This window comes from Sander vitreus, chromosome 3 (genome assembly GCF_031162955.1).
Source record: "Sander vitreus isolate 19-12246 chromosome 3, sanVit1, whole genome shotgun sequence".
Taxonomy (NCBI): Eukaryota; Metazoa; Chordata; class Actinopteri; order Perciformes; family Percidae; genus Sander; species Sander vitreus.
The window spans coordinates 12,015,439-12,029,237 of record NC_135857.1 but is presented as its reverse complement, the minus strand read 5'-3'; the positions used below and the strand labels follow the sequence as shown (position 1 = coordinate 12,029,237).

Below are 13,799 nucleotides of genomic sequence, written 5' to 3'. Positions count from 1 at the left end.
ACGCCCCCTGGGGGGGCTGTACCACCCCCATTGAGAAACACTGCAGGTAACAGGAAAAGGTATTCACACACTCCAGTCATATGCATTTACATTAATTAGACAAACTTTCAGTCAGGTCTGTACTACAATTCAAAACATGGAACTGGTTTAATGTGGCATTTTATTTAGTTTCACATTGAAATATTAAAACTTTTTAATATGAAAATTTATTTTCATAATTTCAAATTGAAAAGCAGGCGCTTCTGTTTGCTTGATGGCGACTTAAAATGACCACCTATAACAACATAAATGTTAAGTTCATGTAAGATATTTTCTAGTGATGCCTTTCTTTATGTTTCTCTGAGGCTGCAATAATATTATATAACATTTGGGTACAAAAATACAAAGTAACAGTCCAAAACTGGAAGCTAATATAGCAAATACTTCCACAGCCACAGTAAACTTCCCAGGAGAGCTAACATAAGCTGGAATGAAAGAGATCCAGACAGCCAAGAAGATCAGCATGCTGAAAGTGATGAGTTTCGCCTCATTGAAGGTATCAGGTAGTTTGCGTCCAAGAAATGCCAGGAGGAGGCATATGAAGGCCAGCAGACCAATGTAGCCCAGGACCAGATAAAATCCAGGGGGCCATGGTTCCTTACACTCCACCACAATCTAAGTATGTTCAACAATACATACAGATCAATTAAAACATATAGTACAGTTTGTATCAGGGTGTGAAATAATAATGTTATGTGAATATGTTGGGTTCCTTTTTGATTTCAATAACAAACATTAAAGCCCCTATGTGTATGATTTGAATATGTCTGACTCCTAATGGTAGTATCATAAAAGACATTATAGTATGCTGTAGTTCTTACTTTTCCAGTCGTCGCTTGATAGTTTGGGTTCTTGAATGGGAAGGGAGCTGCACCCAAAAGCCAACCAGCACAGAGACAAACCTGAGGGCAAGATGGAAAGATAAGCAATTCTTTAAAAACTCACAAAATAACAGTTAAAACAGTTAAGGTCAAAATTAGTGGTGTTTTAATAGCTCTCCCACCTGAGGAGCTGTAGTGCAGAGGATCAGAATCATCTGTTGAGAGGGACCAAACAACTTCAGACCCCTGGAACCAGGTGCATTAGCCCGGAAGGCCAAGAGAACCACAATGGTCTTAACGAGGAGGCAGGACAGACAGAGGACAAAGCTGATGCCGAATGCTGCCTGGCGGAGTCTGCATGTCCACACAGATGGCTGGCCAATGAACAGAAGGGAACACAAGAAGCAGAGCTTGAGTGACAGAAGAAGCAAGAAACTTATTTCTGAGTTGTTGGCCTTGACGATCGGTGTGGAACGGAAACGGTAGAAGACAGCAGTGACGATGGTTGTCATGACGACACCCAGCAATGTGAGGGTGACAAGGATGATGCCCATGGTGTCGTGGAAAGACAAGAATTCTTCGATTCCAGCTATGCATTTCACCTTGTCTTTGTCTGACCAGTAGTATTCAGGACACTTTGTGCACTCAGTGGAACCTTTTGAGACACATACAGTAGATACACACTGTGTAAACACACACAAACTCTACACAACAACAGTTTACTTACAAATAACAACAAAAAATTTTTCTAGTTTTAATGGCCTTTTGCTTTTGAAAATATATGAATACACAAAACATGCATGGACTACCAGTCTGGTTGCTGATCTGTCCATCTGCACAAGGCAAACAATCAAAGCAGCAGTGGGGCTCTCCTGGACGTCTGGCCTGCCTGCTGCCAGGGGAGCATGGAGCACTACACTGAGATGCAGGCACCTGAATAAAAATAGGTGCACAATTACACATCAAGATTTGCTTTGCTGCAGAATAGATGCTTGTTTTTCTACTGAAGAAAATTAACAGCAATTTTAATGATCAGGTAATAATTTCAAATGTTCTATCCTGTAAAGAAACTTAAATCATTTTTAATGAAATTGTTTTAGGGGACATATGACCCACCTGTGACTGTCCTTTTGTCCACACAATGGTGCTCTGCTCTATCTGCAACTGTCTTCTCAATGGAGCCGAACCGTCATAGCTTCCCACTTTAATAAATCTAAACACAGCATGGAATTATTTTAAAATGTATTTAGGCCAAATGTGTGACACGTATGTATCATAACTTAGATGAATGCGTAAAAAGCCACAATACACATACAAAATTGTATCAATCATGAATCCTTAAACACAGTTGTATTCCTGTCTATTAAAGTATAATATTTCACCTAATTATCCCCTTGCTATCCTTCTGCCAGTTAATGATGTCATAAAGAGGGACCGGCTCTCCGTTGGAGTCAAAATATACCTTCTCCTCAAACTGGTTAGTAAAATTCACTATCTTCAGATGATGCAGCAACTGTATGAAAAAACAAAGAACAAAAGAGAACAGCAGGCCAAAAGAATGTTACAAGAATCCAAGGAAACATTACAATAATTACATAGCCTAATTCAAATAAACCAATGATTTAGATATTTTTAGTGGTTCAACTTACCTGCCTAGACGTAAATGATTTATGATTATCACACATTCCCTTGTTATGTCCTGCAGAATCACAGTTCAATAAAGTGTGCAGAGCATGGGCGATGGCGTATACAGCTTTATACACATTATAGGATACATCTGATACATCCGTAAAACTGCTGTTAGTGTACCTTAGATCCTCTGAACCAGTGCAAACAGGCTTTTCAGCAGCAACTTTATAGTTTTCATTAGCAGACCCCTTGACCATGCTTGTTTTTCCTACAATAGGTCTGACCAAGTACCCAGAATTGTTTTGAGAGTCTGGTTTGTAACCAAAAGCATCCAATTCTATTAAGTTATCCACTGCTTGGTTTTCTTTGGATTGGTCTTCTTTAAACTCTAGCCTGCAGCCAAACAGCTCTTCCCAGAACATGTTGACAAATGCCATCCCAGGTTTGGGAGAGGGGTAGACATTCAACAGGAATTCTTTGAAGCCGGGGATCCTGACTGCAGGGAAAGAGAAACCCAGCGTGCCCTCTAGAACAGGATGGAAGTGGGCAGAGGTCAGCAGGCTAGCGGTCACCCAGGCTTCACTAGCTACCCACTGGATCCCTGTCACATTTCTCTGAGCCAGCTTGAAAATAAGGCACACCCAAAGAAATTTGATAAGAAAACAAACAAATGAGCATGAGCACCAACATTCTTTTGGCACTTCTAATTATCATATTATGACTTTAAATACTGCATAATATATGATATGTTATGCCTATACATATACATTAACAGAGATATAGAGTAGTTACCTCTAAGAGAAGATCCAGCAACTGTCCCTCTGTGGCAAAGACCACCACTACCCGTGCAGTTGAACTCTGCAGAGTGTCTGCCATCTCCTGTATCTCAGCCGCTGTGGGGGATGTTGGGATAGTCAGATGAAATGCCAGACACCCACCTTGTTGTCTAAACTGATTAGAAAATGCTTGGATGCCATACTGACTGTAGTCATCCTGAAATATATAGAGACATGTTTTGTAAATCATGTTGTTGTGTTAACTGAGTATTGATGGGGTAAAAAAAAAAAGTCCTTATCTCACCGTGGTCCCTATTGTGCCCACCCAGAGCCAGCCTAAGAAGGTGACCAGCTGAACAAGACCTTTAACTTGGAAGAAATCACTCGGCACAGTCCGCAAGAATGACGGGTACATATGCTTGTCAGAAAGACAGGTACAAGTGGCAAAATAACTCACCTATAGGGAGATAAAGTTAACTGTATTGAGATAAGACAAATACCAAAAACAAAACCGTATCAAACATTGTTGTATTTATTTAATAAAAAACAAAAAGTAGTGGAAAGGACAGCGTATGTGAAAATATAGAACTGTGTATGTTTCTGCTTTTTCATTCCTTTCTTACCAGTGGGAGGTTGAAAGGGCCAAGAGTTTGAGCTACAGCTCTTGTTGGGGAAGAGGATGCAAGGCCGATCACAGCGGGCACAGGAGAATCAGCCAGACATGAGGACAAACTTTGAGATTGTGTATTCATATCTATTTTCTCCTCTGTTACGTTTCCCTTTATGTACATTCCATTATTTTCAAGACTGTGAGGCATTTCTTCACTAATTTCACTGCCACTAGTTTTCACTGTGCTCAGCCTCCTTTTCTTTCTTTTGTTTTCTTCTGTCTTTACCCTCTCTGATCTTGTACCCCTGTCACTGGGCATATCTAACCTTGTTTCAATTTCTGATATTTGTTTTACCTCACTCATCACAGCTTTGGAGTAACTGACTAAAGACAAAAGAGCTTGCAGGCTGGTGTGGACATCGTCACAGCTGTCCATAATCCGGTAGCCTAGTTTAACACCTGGTAACAGACTTGAATTACTGTTAATTTCCTCCACTGCAAACACCATGGTCATCATCCAGCGGAAGGCTCTGTGGTCAAAGCTGCAGAGAATTAAATAAAATTGCATGTAGTCTCTTCGTCATGAGAAACAAAACACAGTATGACAGCACAATATAAAAGCATGAGAACAGTGTAAGAGCAATATAGAGATACAATCACAGCAAGAGGGAATGATTTCAGTGATTTCAGTTTGTGTAAAAATAAAAAATAAAAATGAAAAAAAACATTTTTTAAAGTGGGACCATACCAGATATCAACAGTATCCTCACACTTACCCACTGCAAGGTGTGAGCTGAGGTTTGCTGTGGTAGCTGTGCTGTGGCTTAGGAGCCACATAATGGAGAGGGAAAAGCCCCCCAATCACAACATCCCCTTCCGACTGCAGGGCCAGAGGCTCACTATCTGCCAGTTTCACACACTGAGGTAAGGTAGAACCAACACCATTCACTCCCTCTATCCCCAAACCACTCAGTCTCTCTGTTAAAGTATCTTCTTCTTTCACCACACCTCTCTCTAAACTTAGTGCTTCCCTTTTCTTTACATCAGAGTACACTGGAAAAAGAAGGCTAAATAAGGCCCAAAGAAGCAGGTAGAAGCCCCTACAAGGGTAGAATGCAGTGTCCATACTGACCCCATTAAGACTGTGTGTACTGCAGAAGATGGTTCTCCAACATATTCTCTGAAGAGCTAATGCAGTAGGCTATATAAAAACTGATGCCTGCATCATTTCTTAGGTCATATGAGTCATCGCTGGATAAACCAATCACAATGAAAAGCAATGGGCAAGAGAGAGGACACTACGTGGCTCACATCAAGCAGACGACTATATTATGGACATTATATACTATTCAAATTTTGACAACAAAACATTTAATCCAAAACTGTAATAAACACATAAAGAAAATGAATGAGAATGATTTCATTTGCCTCTTGCACATGATCCGCTGCAAAACCGCGAGGTATGGCTCAAAGCAAAGAGGCACAGCTATTTAATTTGTTGGGTTTTGGGTGTCCACTTTGTGCGCTTAAGCCTCTTGCACATGATCCGCTGCAAAACGAGGTATGGCTCAAAGCAAAGAGGCAGAGCGCAGCGCAGGAACGTCCTGGAATTGGTTGCGCCTTAAAATGTCAGCAGGAACGAAGTCAAAGTTTAAATATTTTGAACTTTGAGCGCAGCGCACAGCGGCAATTCCGAGCGTTGCACGATGCCAAGGGTAGCGCTGCGCCTAGTTTGGAGGCATAGAAAAAGAATGGAACGGCCAGCGCAAAGCAGTTTTATCATGGATAAAGTGTAGGCCACTTCAGACATTGGAACAATAAAATGCAAAGCTAATACTGGATCAACTCCAGGTTGCCATGGAGAATATAAATTCCAGGATGATAAATATTTAGACTGGAACAATTTTCTGTAATCACAGTGACTCGCCAGAACAATGAAGAATCAGTTACTGGGAATTTTATTATTTTATCATTTTAACTGTTGCATTTTAAAGATAGAGAGTGGAACTTTTCCATATAAATGTACATCATTTACATTGAAGCCCTTGCCAAACAAGTTCACACATTGCGGATTAGGCCACCGTCAGGGAAGGCTGTCTGTATTTCTCAGTCTACCAAGTTTTGTCAACCCCAGTTGCTCACTCACTTACAGTTCTTCACAGCATAGCTCCTTATTCTGGCTCTCTGATTGGTTACACAATATGTCAGTCTACCTTTATTACAATACCTTGACAGGCATGGAGAGGGGAGAGACCACAGCGATAGAGCATTATTATGTACCTCTAGTCTTGATCAAAAGAAGTACATTTCCAGGAAAAAGCCTCCACGCTTTGCCCCTCACCTTTCGATCTCTATTTGTTGCAGTTCTCAAAATCTGTTCAGTACAGGAAATAAGGCAGGCCTGCTTGTTCTTTCGAGGAAAGATTGTAAAGATTTACAAAGAACATGTTTACGGCATTTACTATCTAACTAGGACGTTTTGGGACCGATTGGTGGGGATGCTGTGAACGAAGTAACCACGTCAATACACTGGTAAAAGCAAGTTATGTTTATCCATGTATGCTCACTTTACTGTATTGTGTGAACAGTTAACTTCATTTAATGTATTAATGAGCCGTTTTCTTTTGCGAGGTGCAAATGTTTCACTAAAATTAGTTCCTTCATGATACTATTTTGCAAAGACACTGTTGCTGCGTCTAGAACTTAGCGGCACCTATGACAATTAAATTGATTTAGAGTAGTCTCGCATTGCCAGATCTTCCTCCACACCGCTGCGGAGGAGGGTCTGGCTAGTCTACACAGCATTCCGGGATGGGAGAGAAACATGCTCTGGTTTATTGGCATTTCTTTAAACCAATCACTATCGTCACAAGCGCCGGAGGGAGCACTTGTGCCGCTACAAACTAGCCTCGGGAAGTAACTTGTTTTGGTGGAACGTGTATATTCAAAGGTTGTTTTAGTCATGCAACAGAAAACTCAGAATCAACAGATAGTCTAGCTAGCTGTCTGGATTTACCCTGCAGAGATCTGAGGAGCAGTTAACCATAGTCCTCATAAATCCACCAGAGTTTAAAATTCCAACACAACGAAAGCGTAAGGTAACGAACATACGGTTAAAAAGAAGGACATTCGGCGGAATTTTCAGCAGCAACGGAACAATCCCAAAAGTGGAAGGTCGTGGATATAGACTAGGTTTGGAGAAATGCAAACTTTTTTCTCCTATCCGAGAATATATCTGTGGTATAGCTATAGCTCTCTTACTGCCAAAGGGTGGAGACAAAGGTTTTGCACTCCATCTTTATTGGATGGATTGGAAGACTGTCCAAGGATTTGGAAATATCTATTTGTCTTACACTAAACAATAACATGAAGAGGAAATATTAAATTGTATTGGGAATAAATCTTGGCATTTTGGTAATGTTTGAAAATAAATCCTGCTGTAGTAATTATTTAAAAACAAATTGTTGACACTCATCCCTTATTAAAGACCTCAGAAAATGACTCCTGCTACCACCTATTGGATATAATGTAGCAAAGCTAGTCTGCATGTTACAAAGTTGCATTTTGGCCGTTTCACAGCTGAGCATTATGGATGTTGTAGTTGGTCTGCAAAACAAATTTGCTCTCTAGATAAGAATGGTTATCTATGTAATATAAATTGTATTATTCAGTGGATGACCTGTGTATTATTTTGATTGTGGATTAGAAAGGATTAGAAAACAGGTGAAAGGAGGCTAGTAGATATGGGGGCATTTTTTGCTACAAAACTGTGTTTTTGCCTGTTGTCAATGGCCAATGGCCAAGAGGAGCAGTTATTTTGGATAAGACCTGTGTGGGGGCTACTCCAGTCCTGGGGATTGTGGGTAATTCATACTCAACATTTACAATTGCCATGTGATAGGTTTAAACAAATTGCAATTTGTAAGTTTCTTATATTCTATATTTTTGCACTTGCCATCAGAGAAAAATGTTGATGTGCTTCGTTGAAGTTTATTCAATGGGTCTACTAACCTTTCTGGTGTTTCAACATGTAAGATCATAGATGCTGGTGGACCACAGGTGGACAAGAAACACTCCTTGATTTTCAAGGTTCTTTTATTTGTTTTTAAAGCCATAAATGGGCTAGTGCACCTGTACATTTCAGAACTTCTCAAGCCCCAAAAACTTTTAACTCTAAGCCTCTTAGATCCTCACAACAACTTATAACTGTTTCAAGATCAACATGGGTAATGGAGACTGGACCTTTGTGGTGGCAGCTCCAAAGCTTTGGAATAGCCCTTCACTTTTGATCAAATGATCCCCTTCCATATACTCAAATCTCAAGACGTACAGCACTTGTTTTCAATGGCCTTTGGTTGCTCTAAGTCGTATTAATATTTAAGTATTGTATACAGTAATTGAGTTAAGTTTTTTTCTGTTTTAGATTTGCGGAAATATTACATTGCCTTGTATTTTTGCATTCTCATTTATTATTTGTTTTTGTTGTTTTTGGTGACATTACTTTACCGGTTAAGAATGTGCAGTTCACGTTAACTCGCAAAGCACTATGGTCAACTCCAGGGGATCCTCCAGTTTTTAAATGTGCTACATAAAAGAACTTGTCTTGCTAGCGCTATTGTTTAGAAATTGAATGAATTGCAACAGTTAGTTGAGCCATTTGGGGATTTAGAGATGGGTGCTATAACAAAATGAAGAATTGTGTCTTCTGATGTTTCATATTCCCACCAATTTGGTATTGTATTTTAGCCATAGAGACATATTACTCAAATAGCAATGATTTTATGAATTGTACAGAAAGACATCATGACACATGTTATGAATTTGGACTTTATTTATTCACTTTATTTTATATCTTTTAGTGCATGATGAAAAAGAATTGTAAAGTACAACTAAGGACATTCACAAAATGACATTAAAATTAAGGAAAAATTTGTAAATGTAAATATTTGATGGATGTGTACAGCATAATCTTTATACTGTATGATGCCAACTTAACTATTTCCAGACCTTAGATGTCTTAGGATTGATTTTTGTTCATTAAATGTTTCTTGGTGTTCTTCTCTGGCTTAAACAATATGATAAAACACTTTGGAGCAAATATACACAGTATTAGTCCAAAACTGGAGGCCAGAATGGCAAATATCTCCACAGCAACAGTAAATTTCCCAGGAGAGCTGAGATATGCAGGAATAAATGTGATCCAGACTGCACAGAATATCAGCATGCTGAAGGTGATAAGCTTGGCTTCATTAAAATTATCAGGTAATTTCCGAGCTAGGACAGCTAACACAAAGCAAAAGACAGCCAGTAGGCCTATGTACCCGATCACAGCCCAGAACCCAATAGCTGAACCTAATGCACACTCCAGGATGATTTTCTTTTTGTATATGGTTAGGTTTTTCATTGGAAAAGGGGGACTAAGACCCAACCAAATTGTACATATTAAAACTTGAATAAACGTGAAAGAAACTACAGTCATTCTTTGCTGTGGAGGACCAAACCATTTCATGACATTACTACCTGGGAGTGTAGCTCTGAAGGCCATTAACACTACTATTGTTTTTCCAAGAACACAAGACATACAGAGGACAAAGGTGATCCCAAACGCTGTGTGGCGCAGCATGCAGGACCACTCAGAGGGTGCTCCAATGAAAGTAAATGAACATAAGAAACATAGAGTCAGTGAGAAGAGCAGCAGGAAGCTCAGCTCAGAGTTGTTGGCCCTGACAATCGGGGATGTCCTGTGACGATAGAACACAGCCGCTGTTATAATGGCCAGACAGGCACCACAAACTGAGAATGCAGCCAGGATGATTCCTAAGACCTCGTTGTAGGAAAGAAACTCTACAGGCTTGGGGAGACATGTGTCTCTCTCTGCATTAGGCCAGAACTCATTGAGGCAAGGGAGACAATCAGGGGAATCTGGAAAAATTGAACAAAAAAGGCTTTTAGCATTTAATGTAGCCTATATTTGATTTTGTACAGTACATCAGCTATGGATTAGGAGAAAAACAAATACCTGTAGCATTGCTAATCTCTCCCTCAGGACACGGTATGCAATCATAACAGCAGATGGGTTTTCCTTTCTGCAGCACTTTACGAGTTCCTGGAGGACAACTGTTAGTGCACACTGACACAGGTACCTGGCACATAGAGAGAAACAAACTCATACATATTCAGGTGTGCTCTTAAACTCTGAGGATTAAAGGAAAGGTTCAAATTTTTCTTCTTATTCTTAAAACAATACCCATATGTCAATATCGGTAGTGAAAAGTGTATTGCTCATTGTAACCAAACTGTAACCCCTCCTAAAACCATTTCAATGTAATTACTGAGGGACAAAATCCAACTGAAGGCTTCGGCAGTCTGAACTGGACAAATCAAGTCAATATCTTCCAAAGTTACAATCTTTTAGACACTCTCTTTTTAAAGAACATATAAAGGGGGACTCTCAAAATACTGTAACTTTGGAATTTCTTTACAGCCAATATGGACTTTACAAACATGGACCCAAAACACATATCCTTCAAGATCGCCAAATTTTAATATGTTAAATTTTTTTTTACTTTTGTGCTCCTTACTTGTGTGCCACCGTCCACCCAGGTGAGGTTCCTGTTGATACGGAACTTCTGGCCCACCGGTAGTGATGCATCGTAGTGCCCTACTGTCACCATCTCAATGCTTCCTCTTTCATTTTTTTGCCAGTTAACCAGTTCATATCTGGCCACAGGATCACCGTTGGCATCAAATGACACATCATAACCGTTTTGGGAAAAATGTACTTTCTTCAGCTGAGTAAGAACCTGTCAAGATGAGATAAAGGAAAACAGTGAGGGAGAGCAATTAAATAATGTTAAATAAAATGAATACCTCATTTCAGAGAAGGTACATTACGGCAAAAAAGGACATTGGGGTTTTTCCTTATATTCAACTGACCTCTTTGGATTCTATCCTGGTGAATTTGTCACACTGAGTTGTAGAATTTGTTTTCTGACACACTGCTTTATGAATGGCATGAGCTATTGCATAAACAGCCTTGTATACCATGTTAGTGATTCGAAGCTTAGATGTGTCAGTGTACGGGTTCTGGAGGGTCTTTATGTCTTCAGTTCCATCACACACTCTTTTATCTGTGGCTGCACCTGAAACACACAGAGACAGCATTATCATTCTTTCTTGTGTTATTATTATTATTATTATTATTATTATTATTATTATTATTATTATTATTAGTAGTAGTAGTAGTAGTATTAGCATTATTTAATTTTTGCTTTTCTTAACCTGCCAAACATGGCTGGCAGAAACTCATATATCTATATTGTTGTTATTTATTTATTAAAAATACTAATTTCACATTACATTTCAAAGCATTGTTTTGCAGACATTTCTTTTTCTATTTATTTATTTTTATAGTTGCTGTTTCAGTTTGTAAGTCATATTTTTTTTAAGAATGTATACTAGCTGACATTAACACAAATCAGGCAAAAGACAATTGGTCAGAATAGTAAAAGGCATACAATATCCACACCTTTTCCTACCTCTGTTTTAATGTGTTAAACTAAATATTTTGAAATAATTCTCAGTATACAGTAACAGCCTAATTAGATATATAAACTTTAACTGATACACATTAGTAAATAATTTTTTTAATCTTTATTGAACTTGTTGGCATGGAGACTGTCTATTTACAACTTTCTCACTTTTTCCCAGCCTGCAGTTGAATGCATCCTCCCAGAACTCAGTAAGCACTGGAGAGGCAGCCACTTTAGAGGGAGAGAGATCCAGCAAGAAGTCTCTCAGACCTGGGATGATAGATCGCTCAATGGCAAATCCGATGGCTCCAGCACAGAAGCTGAACTTCAGCAATTCTGTGTTTGTTACCCAGGCTTCACTGCCTATCCACTGGCGAGGTGGAGATGGCTCGAGCGACAGCTCCTCCAGCAGAAGCCTCAGGTCTCCAGAGGCTGCAAATGCCACAACAACCATAGCTGTCGACCTGGAGAGAAATTTTAGCACATTGCATTATGCCTATATCAGTAAACATATTTAATTAGCATGTTTTAAATATGTATAAAGATAGTTCATACAAACATTAGATACTTATTAGTATTTGGTCTCACTGATAACAGTATCAGTAATACATTTGAGAAAGTAACATTATGAAAAAAAGATACATTTCCAAATTTTCACTAATATAATGAAACAATCTTCCATCTTATATTTGCCCAAACAATGTTGTGCGTTTGTGTGCAAATGGTCAGTGTCAACACAGAGAACATCAAACCTGCGGATAACATCAGCTACTCTCTGGATCCTGCTACGTGGGTGGGTCCGATAGAAAGATTCAGAGTATTCCACACAGATCCCCTCTTTGCGTGCTGCGTCCAGGAAAGACGCCATACCATTATTGCCATAGTCTGAATCTGACCGGACAGCACCTATCCAAGTCCAGCCAAAGTGTTTTACCAGCTTGGCCAGCGCGTCAGCCTGGAACTGATCACTAGGGATTGTTCTGAAGAAATTTGGGTACTGCTGCTTATCGGACAGACATGCACAAGTGGAAAAGTGGCTCACCTAAAGGGAAATAACAGTGTAATTATTTCACGGGACAGGCAAAAACAGCACTGTTCTGTATTACAAAGAGTTTGCCAGAAATTCTGAATATTTACTTGAGGAATGTTAAAGGGCCCAGTGATGCGCAACATGCTGATGGATGGCGTGGAACCAGACTCACCAACGACAGCCATCACCATACCAGATTTTGAGCAATTGTCACCGGTGTAAAACAGTGGGTCTAGGCCATTTGAAAGCTGGAATGCCACATGCACCGCCACGGGCACCGAGGCGCACGAGTCGTAGATCTGATGACCGAGTTTGATTCCCGGCAGCAGCTCCATGCTGTTGTTTATCTCCTCGACGGCGAAGATCATTGCACGTGAGAAGCGCAGTTCACGGGAGTCAATGCTGCACACAGACACTCATGTCACTGTTCAAATTTACAATTCACTGTTTTAACAGAAAATACATAAAACGGGAGAAACAAGCACCAAAATTCAAAACACAGGATTAGAGATCGGTCCAACATTCATAATAATCAAATGCATGGACTCAACGCAATCTAAAGTCGTTGTTTTTCATCTAGGTTAACAATTATAATTCAGTTGTTAAACACACTTATATGTTAAAAAATACAAAAATATAATTTTTCATATCTAGTATTTTCCACTGCGAATGTTACCTACTGATTTGGAAATGTATGTGAAAAAAGATTTGTTTAGTTTTTTGATTCTATACAAAACCTTTCCAATACAATTGTAATCACATCATACAAATCAAAAATGTCTATCCGCACACAGAATAACCTCTTATCCCCCACTTCACCCTCTTACTAACCTTCCTGTACATCTTAGTGGCTCAGGCATGGTGGTGTAGTTATGCTTCACTGTGTTCATGTAGTGGTGTATGGACAAAACACCACCAATAACGTAGTCACCTTCCATTGAGAACGCAGGGAGACGAGTGGTACCCTGGAGCTTACATTTCACAGATGAAGTCTGAGTGCTAACCCCAGCACCAGTCCTATCCTCGGTTAGCCCAGCCCTTTGTTTAACATAATCCTCAGAAGCATTCAAGGCAAGAGCTGAGTTCAGCCCACAAAAACCCAGAGACAGGATCAGACCAATACAGAGAGCGGAGATCTCCATCCCTTGACTATCTGGATGGGAATACTGTCTTTTCACTGGTTTATAGAGATTTTCAGACAAAAGGTTCCCTCCTACTACTGTACATCAGCTGACTGTACATCAGACAGAGGATGCCCTCACCCATTGGTCTTTGATGAAATATTGTCAAAGCATATTTTGTAGGCTGCACGTACAATATAAACTGCATTAAGCGTCCATGAATCTTTCATTGTAAACACCA

The 13,799-nt window shown here is 39.7% G+C and overlaps 2 protein-coding genes across 2 annotated transcripts; both read right to left on the bottom strand.

The window, feature by feature from the left end:
- Positions 1-297: 297 nt before the first annotated feature.
- Positions 298-5,001, bottom strand: olfcu1 (olfactory receptor C family, u1). Its single transcript, XM_078245145.1, has 13 exons — positions 4,652-5,001; positions 4,257-4,417; positions 3,889-4,019; positions 3,570-3,722; positions 3,282-3,482; positions 2,843-3,112; positions 2,510-2,698; positions 2,243-2,373; positions 1,977-2,073; positions 1,670-1,793; positions 1,043-1,515; positions 861-941; positions 298-654 (listed from the first exon to the last, which is right to left on the bottom strand). The coding sequence occupies exons 1-13, from the start codon at positions 4,999-5,001 to the stop codon at positions 298-300; spliced, it is 2,718 nt and encodes a 905-aa protein (XP_078101271.1).
- Positions 5,002-8,892: 3,891 nt separating this feature from the next.
- On the bottom strand, positions 8,893-13,366 carry LOC144512682 (extracellular calcium-sensing receptor-like). Its single transcript, XM_078243533.1, has 9 exons — positions 13,269-13,366; positions 12,545-12,839; positions 12,160-12,449; positions 11,554-11,871; positions 10,846-10,998; positions 10,765-10,795; positions 10,457-10,666; positions 9,895-10,018; positions 8,893-9,797 (listed from the first exon to the last, which is right to left on the bottom strand). Exons 1-9 carry the CDS (start codon positions 13,325-13,327, stop codon positions 8,893-8,895), a joined length of 2,385 nt encoding a protein of 794 aa, XP_078099659.1. The 5' UTR covers positions 13,328-13,366.
- Between the last annotated feature and the right edge of the window lie 433 nt (positions 13,367-13,799).